Here is a 7,007-nt window from a genome sequence, read left to right on the forward strand (position 1 = left end):
CTCCCGGAAGTGACGCACGGTGGGGTTGCCGGAAGAAGTGGCGAAGTTAGTTTTGAGGGTATCCGAGTCGCGGCAGCGTGCCAGTGGATACAGAGGAGGAGGAAGAGAAGCAGACCAAGGGTACGCTAGCAGGTGCACTCGAGTGTGGGGAGACGCGGGAGGACCCCTGGGCCTGGGGCTTCCCGATGTTCCCCGCGCTGCTTGGCTCAGCCCCCTTCTCTCCTTCCACCGTCTCCCCTCCGTAGCTCGCGCAGCCCCCGGCTGTTTCCAGGGCAACGGGAGTAGGGGACCCCACGAGAGGCCGCCCACGAGACCCTCGCGCGCAGCCATGAGCTCCGCCCCCCACTGGTGTTCGGAGAGGGGCGGAACCTGGAGAGAGGTGTGGGGGCGGAGTATGATGGGAGGAGGTGGGGCGGGACCTGGAAGGGATGGGGAAGGACCTAGAAGGAAACGATATGTGGGCGGAGCATAATAGGAGGAGATGGGGTCAGAATGAGAGGTAGGGGTGCTTCCTCGGCAGAGGTGGGGTGAGGAAGTGAGGGCGGAGCACTTGAAGCAGAAGGGACAGTATCTGGAAAAAGCCGGTGGGCGGGATCTGGAGTGGAGGGAGCCTAAAGGAGGGGCAGAGTCTAGAGGAGGGAGGGGCTTGAGACCCACCTGAAGGCTGTCCTGGAGCAGAAGGGGGCAGGCCCTATTGGAACTGGATGGGAGGGTAAGTAGACTGGCAGGGACTGGGGGTGGGGTGTGTATGCAGTAGGGGAAGAGTCTGAGAGACGGAGGAAAGAGAGGTAGCCCCATGAAAACCTATGGCTGGCCTAACCTGACCCTCCCTGGCCCCTCAAGGCTCTCAGTTCCCCTGTATTCTGCAGGCTGCTCCGTGACCCCACCATGTCCACCCCCGCCACGAGTTCCCTGGACACCCCCTTGCCTGGTGAGTGACCCCTTTCCCAACCCAGCCATCCCCCCGCCAGCAGATTATTGTCAGGAGAAACTCACTGTGCCTCCCTCTCCCAGGAAATGGCCCTAGCACCCCCTCTTCTTCACCTGATGGAAAGGAGGATGGCCCTGAGCCGTGCCCAGGGGCGGATCCTGATGTCCCAGGCACTGATGGGGCCAACTCAGCTTCCGTCGTGGGTGAGACGGGGTCCAGGGACATGGGCTGGGAGTTGGTATGGAGGCTTAGGGAGGGATCTAGACAGGGAGAAAGATCAGAAATGGGGATGGGCAACCCCAGTTTCTTGTTGATTTTTTTCTTCTGTTAGTCCTTGACATCTCTTATTTTGACCCATTCTTTGGGATTCACTGACATACACATCTTTCCCTGTGAATTGCCATCTCCCTGGATCACTCTCCACACTGACTCTTTGCCTCCGATCTCTCACGGACCTGTCCCTCTGGCTGCCGTTTATCCCGGTGGCTGTGTCTCTCGTGGCTCCTGTCCACCAACGCCAGTCATCCTAGACACAGCAGAGGAGCCGGAGCGCAAGCGAAAGAAGGGCCCGGCTCCAAAGATGCTGGGCGACGAGCTGTGCCAGGTGTGCGGGGACACGGCCTCTGGCTTCCACTACAACGTGCTCAGCTGCGAAGGCTGCAAGGGCTTCTTCAGGCGAAGTGTGATCCGAGGCGGGGCCGGGCGCTACGCCTGCCGGGGCGGTGGAACCTGCCAGATGGATGCCTTCATGCGGCGCAAGTGCCAGCAATGCCGGCTGCGAAAATGCAAGGAGGCTGGGATGCGGGAGCAGTGTGAGTGCCAGGGAGGGGGCAGTGCCAGCCTGGCCCCTGCCCAGGCCTGGGGCCTCGACTGAGGCCTGTGTCTCCCCAACAGGCGTCCTCTCCAAAGAACAGATCCGGAAGAAGAAGATTCGGAAGCAGCAGCAGTCGTCACCCACAGGGCTGGGGGTCAGCAACAGCTCAGCCTCTGGGCCTGGGGCCCCCCCTGGAGGGTCTGACGGGGGTGGCCAGGGCTCCGGGGAAGGCGAGGGTGTCCAGTTAACAGCCGCTCAGGAACTAATGATCCAGCAATTGGTGGCGGCCCAGCTGCAGTGCAATAAACGCTCCTTCTCTGACCAGCCTAAAGTCACGGTACGGCCCCTGCCACAGCCTTGAGGGGCGATGGGCCCAGGATGGTCAAGCTGAGAGGGCCACAGTCTAGGGCACGGGGAGAGAGTGAGGCTCCAGAGGGCAGGGGCTTTGAAACGGGGGCCTCCTAGGGTGTAGGCTTTGCCTCAAGGGGCCCCCATAGCCTTGGGCTTATGGGAGAAGTCCTGAGAGTAACCCGGTCCCCTGTGTCCCCAGCCCTGGCCCTTGGGTGCAGACCCGCAGTCCCGTGATGCTCGCCAGCAGCGTTTTGCCCACTTCACAGAGCTGGCCATCATCTCAGTCCAGGAGATCGTGGACTTCGCCAAGCAGGTGCCTGGCTTCCTGCAGCTGGGTCGTGAGGACCAGATCGCCCTCCTGAAGGCATCTACCATTGAGGTAATGGCCGGCCCGCCCCGCCTCAGGGAGGCCCTTCCATCCTGCCCTCAAGGAACCCCAGAGATAAGCCCCAGGACAGATGCTGGGAGCATAGTGACAAGGCAGACTCTGGTCCTTGCCTTGGTGGGGATGGTATTCTACAGGAGAGGATCAAAATACTGAACAAGTCATCAGAGCCTCCCACGAGGCAAGGAGAGAAAGGAAACAGGCCTGAGGCTGAGAGTAATTGAGGATTGGGCTGGAGGGACACACTGTAGGGAATGTGCTGAGAAGGCTTATTTAGGGAGTTGACATTTGAACCACGCAATGGTAATGAATAAGCATCGAGTGCCTAGTGTATGCCGCGCCCTACTCCAAGAGCTGGGTGCGTGGTAGTAAACAAAACAAAGAGCTCTGCCCCGTGCCTCCGAGCCACCCGGGGAGAGTGTCCTGAGTGGAGGAGGCTGGGGGTGCCGACCTGGAGGAGGGAGAGAGCTCGGAGTGTCCAACACGCTGACCGCAGTCCGTGTGGCCGTGAGAACGGCGGGGCGGGGGTGGGGGGAGGTGAGGGATGATCCCAGCAAGATCAGGCCCCCCATTCCGGCCAGGAGAGGAAGGACAGTGGCTAAAGGGTCACAGGGCTCCTCAAACCCCTGCCCATCCCGCTCCCCACCGCTCTCAGATCATGCTGCTGGAGACAGCCAGACGCTACAACCACGAGACCGAGTGCATCACCTTCCTGAAAGACTTCACCTACAGCAAGGATGACTTCCACCGCGCAGGTAAGGCCAAGTGCAGGCTGGGCGGCGGGGGCACAAGTGGCGCCCCTGCTGGGTCCCTGCTGGCTGGGAGGCGCGGGGCCCTCTCGTCCCTGTCTGAGCCTCTGTTTTCTTTACCTCCCAAGTGGGGTGAGGGTTGAGCCCACCTTGCAGTGAGACAAGAGCACGTTTGTTGAGCACCAACTCTGCACAGTGGGACATAGCGCAGGATGAAACAGAGGGGTCTCTGCTGTCACGTAGGGCATCTGGGTAAGAATTAAGAAAAGACACTCTCTCCTCCTCAAGCCTGGTCTCACGTGAGGGAGGCTGGATCTCAGTCCATCAGGAAATGCGCAACCTCCCCAACCGTACAGGGCAGCCCTGGTCCCTGCCCTCCAAGAGCGCTTCCTTGGGGATGTAACCTAGGCGATGGCCTTCCGGAGGAAACATAGTTGAACTGAGGCTAGAGGAGTGAGAAAGATCACCTAGGAGAAGGGGGGTGAGGAGTAGCATTAGCCACCAGGGAATGCACGTGCAAAGGCCCCGCTCCCTCGGCCTTTGGGCTTTCTCAGTAAGTCTTGTTCTCTCCCATTATCTCTCCCTGGGGCACCTCTCTGTACTCCTGGACATCCGCTCCTAACCTCATCTTCCCTTTAACACCTGGCCCTTCCAACACCCAGGAGAGTCCCAGTAACCCTTTGAGTATAAGCTTGGCAGGGGAGCAGTGGGTTGTGGGGGAGTGTTTCTGGCAGGGAGGTCAGCATGTGCAAAGGTCTTGAGGTGGGAAAGAGCCGGGCGGTTTTGAGGAACCACAAGGAGGCTTGGAGCACAGGGAGATGGGGCTGGAGAGGAGGTTGGTTCACATCACATCCCCCACATCCTCTGCCATTACCGCAGTCTGGGCCTCAGTTGGTTCTCCCCGGACCATTGCAGGGGCCCCTCACTGGGCTTCTACCCCGACCCCAACCCAGTGTGTTTGTTCACACAGTCGTCAGAAGAATCCAATTAACAACCAAGTTAGCTCATGTCCCTCCTGTGCTCAGAATTGTCCGTGGCTCCCATCTCACTGGGGGAGAAGCCAAAGTCCTCACGTGGCCCACAGGCCCTGCAGGGCGTGGCCCCGTCCCTCCCGGCCCTCCTCTCCCACCCTCTCCTCTCACCCACTCTCCTCCAGCCACACCGGCCTCCCTCTGACTGGAACCCACCAAATGTGCTCCCGCCTCAGGGCTTTTGTACTTGCTGGTCCCTCTGTCCAGAACTAGGGTGGCCAACTCATCCCAGTTTGCTTGGGACCTTCCCAGCTTTAATACTAAAAGTCTCAGGGCCCAGGAAGTCTAGCTCCAGGCAAAACAGACAGGCGGTGCCCTACCTGGAACACTCACACATCCTGGTAACTTGCTCCCTCCCCTCCTTGGGGTCAGACACCCTGCACGGAGGGAGGCCTGCGTGCAATGTCGCCCTACAGTGACCATCTTGTCTAAGATGTTGACACGATTCTCGTGGGCCCCGATTACCCTTCCCCGTGTTACCTTGATCCGTAGAGCTCAGAATCATCTCACAGGGCGGATAGTTTCCTTACATATTCGTCTACTATCTGTCCCCTCAAGCCCCGAAGGTAAGTTCCACGGGAGCAGGGGGCTTTGTCTTATAAACATCTCTACCCTGGGGCCTGGCATGCAGTAGGTGCTCAATCAAGTTTGATGAATGGACGAGTCACGCCTGGGAATGAGTTTGGGCTTCACTCCGAGAGCAGGGGAAGCCACTGCAGGGGGTGACATAATGTGACCTAGGATTAAACTTCTTGCGTTTTCCCGAGGAGAGGAACCGGGAAGGCAGGAGGGAAGGGAAGGGGGGTGATGGGGTGGCAGAAAATTCTGAGTTAGGGGTTCACGCTCCTCACTCGTTCCTTCACTCGGGCGAGAGGTGCGGCACGCCTACGGCGTGCCTGACAGGCGGCGGGGTTACAGCGTGGCCAGCACTCTCCCTGCTGCTGTGCCCCTCACCCTGCTGAAGGCGGGCAGCGCCAGGGGCCAGGCGTGGGGGCCGCTTTCAGGGCCGGGGCGTTCATCGGGCCGGGCCTCCCACCCCCGCAGGCCTGCAGGTGGAATTCATCAACCCCATCTTCGAGTTCTCGCGGGCCATGAGGCGCCTGGGCCTGGACGATGCCGAGTACGCCCTCCTCATCGCCATCAACATCTTCTCGGCCGACCGGCCCAACGTGCAGGAGCCGAGCCGAGTCGAGGCGCTGCAGCAGCCCTACGTGGACGCGCTGCTGTCCTACACCCGCATCAAGAGGCCACAGGTGCCAGAGCCCAGCCCCTCCGGCTTGGGGAGGGACAGGAAGTCCAGACCCGTGTGGGGTCAGCCTGGGGCCAGGGGCCGGCTGCCTAGTCCCAGCCCAGCTCTGTCGCCGCCCCCGGCACCCCTGACAGCACTCTGAGCTCTGGTCAGCGTCCTCTCAGCAAGAGTGTGTCTTCAAGCCCCTGTCCCCTCCACAAGGAGCCAGGCCTAGTCCATGCACGGGGCGCCGCACTGTCTCTCCTGGCTCCACCCACGGAGGGGCCTCCTGGTGGTCTGAGGGGGCTGACCCGCGCCACTGGCTCCCGTCCCCCCGCAGGACCAGCTACGTTTCCCCCGCATGCTGATGAAGCTCGTGAGCCTGCGCACGCTCAGCTCCGTGCACTCGGAGCAGGTCTTCGCCCTGCGGCTCCAGGACAAGAAGCTGCCACCTCTGCTATCCGAGATCTGGGACGTCCACGAGTGAGGGGCCCGGCCACCCTGCCCCACCACCCTGCGCCCTCCAGTGAATGAACGCTGGGGTGGGGAGGGGCCCGGCCGGGCCTGGGGTCCCGCCCTGTGGCTTGGAGCTCAGGCCCTGGCCCTGCCGGCCCTCAGCCCTCAGGACGAGCCCCAGTCGGGGTCCGGGAGCCTCTCTCCCCGCCCACTGAGTCTTCCTGGGAGGGTAGATGGGTCACAGATCCCGACCTCTCCCAGCACTCCCAGCTGCCCTCCCTGCCCAGCTTACACCTCAAGCCTACCACGCAGTGCACCTTGGGAGGCAGGGGAGGGCCTGTGGCTCCCCCAGAGCCTGAGAGACACAGGCCCCCCTTCCTCTGCTCCTTTTATTTAATAAAAACTAAAAAAAACAAAAACAGGAAAATAAAGTATGAATAGAAACCTGCCCTGAGCCAGAGTGAGTCTGAGGTGGGGAGGGGCTGCCAGGGTCTTCATGGACACCAACCCCCATGGACCTGGTGCTGAGCTGGGAAGGGTTCAGGGTGAGATGTGACTAGGCGCCATGGGTGCCCAGGAGGGGCCCCTGACAACCTCCCGGTCACCTCCCGGTGGTTGGAGCCCGCTCCTGAAAGACGAGGAGGGTTTAAGTGGATGAGGAGAAGGGGCTTTCATTTAATCACGTATTGGCCGAAGTCTCTTGTGGGCCAGGCACTGTGCTGGCCATCCTGGGGTCACAGATGTCATTCATTCGGCAAAAATGTGTGAAGCATTTTGGGACTTCCCTGGGTGGCGCAGTGGTTAACAATCCGCCTGCCAGTGCAGGGGACACAGGTTCGAACCCTGGTCCGGGAAGATCCCACATGCCGCGGAACAATTAAGTCCGTGCGCCACGGCTCCTGAGCCTGCGCTCTAGAGCCCGCGCGCCACAACTTCTGAGCCCGTGTGCCACAACTACTGAAGCCCACGTGCCACAAGTACTGAAGCCCATGCGCCTAGAGCCTGTGCTCCGCAACAAGAGAAGCCACCACAGTGAGAAGCCCACGCACTGCAAGGGAGAGT

The 7,007-nt window shown here is 61.0% G+C and overlaps 1 protein-coding gene across 2 annotated transcripts; it reads left to right on the forward strand.

The window, feature by feature from the left end:
• Window positions 1-6,390, forward strand: NR1H2 (nuclear receptor subfamily 1 group H member 2). Of its 2 annotated transcripts, none has more exons than XM_007104260.3 (10): window positions 1-120; window positions 246-379; window positions 870-931; window positions 1,015-1,134; window positions 1,453-1,743; window positions 1,826-2,082; window positions 2,296-2,475; window positions 3,137-3,236; window positions 5,306-5,514; window positions 5,830-6,390. In XM_007104260.3, the coding sequence occupies exons 3-10, from the start codon at window positions 889-891 to the stop codon at window positions 5,974-5,976; spliced, it is 1,347 nt and encodes a 448-aa protein (XP_007104322.1). In that variant the 5' UTR covers window positions 1-120; window positions 246-379; window positions 870-888; the 3' UTR covers window positions 5,977-6,390. The 2 variants fall into 2 exon arrangements, with proteins under 2 accessions (XP_007104322.1, XP_007104323.1); XM_007104261.4 differs by having other exon boundaries at window positions 1,826-1,899; window positions 5,830-6,141.
• Window positions 6,391-7,007: the final 617 nt, after the last annotated feature.

Source organism: Physeter macrocephalus, chromosome 17, assembly GCF_002837175.3.
Source record: "Physeter macrocephalus isolate SW-GA chromosome 17, ASM283717v5, whole genome shotgun sequence".
Classification (NCBI taxonomy): Eukaryota; Metazoa; Chordata; class Mammalia; order Artiodactyla; family Physeteridae; genus Physeter; species Physeter macrocephalus.

Coding starts and splice junctions, on each gene's coding strand:
- NR1H2 (XM_007104260.3), top strand. CDS start 889: ATGTCCACCCCCGCCACGAGTTCCCTGGACACCCCCTTGCCTG. Junction 1,135..1,452: donor CAACTCAGCTTCCGTCGTGG/GTGAGACGGGGT, acceptor CACCAACGCCAG/TCATCCTAGACACAGCAGAG. Junction 5,515..5,829: donor CCCGCATCAAGAGGCCACAG/GTGCCAGAGCCC, acceptor GTCCCCCCGCAG/GACCAGCTACGTTTCCCCCG.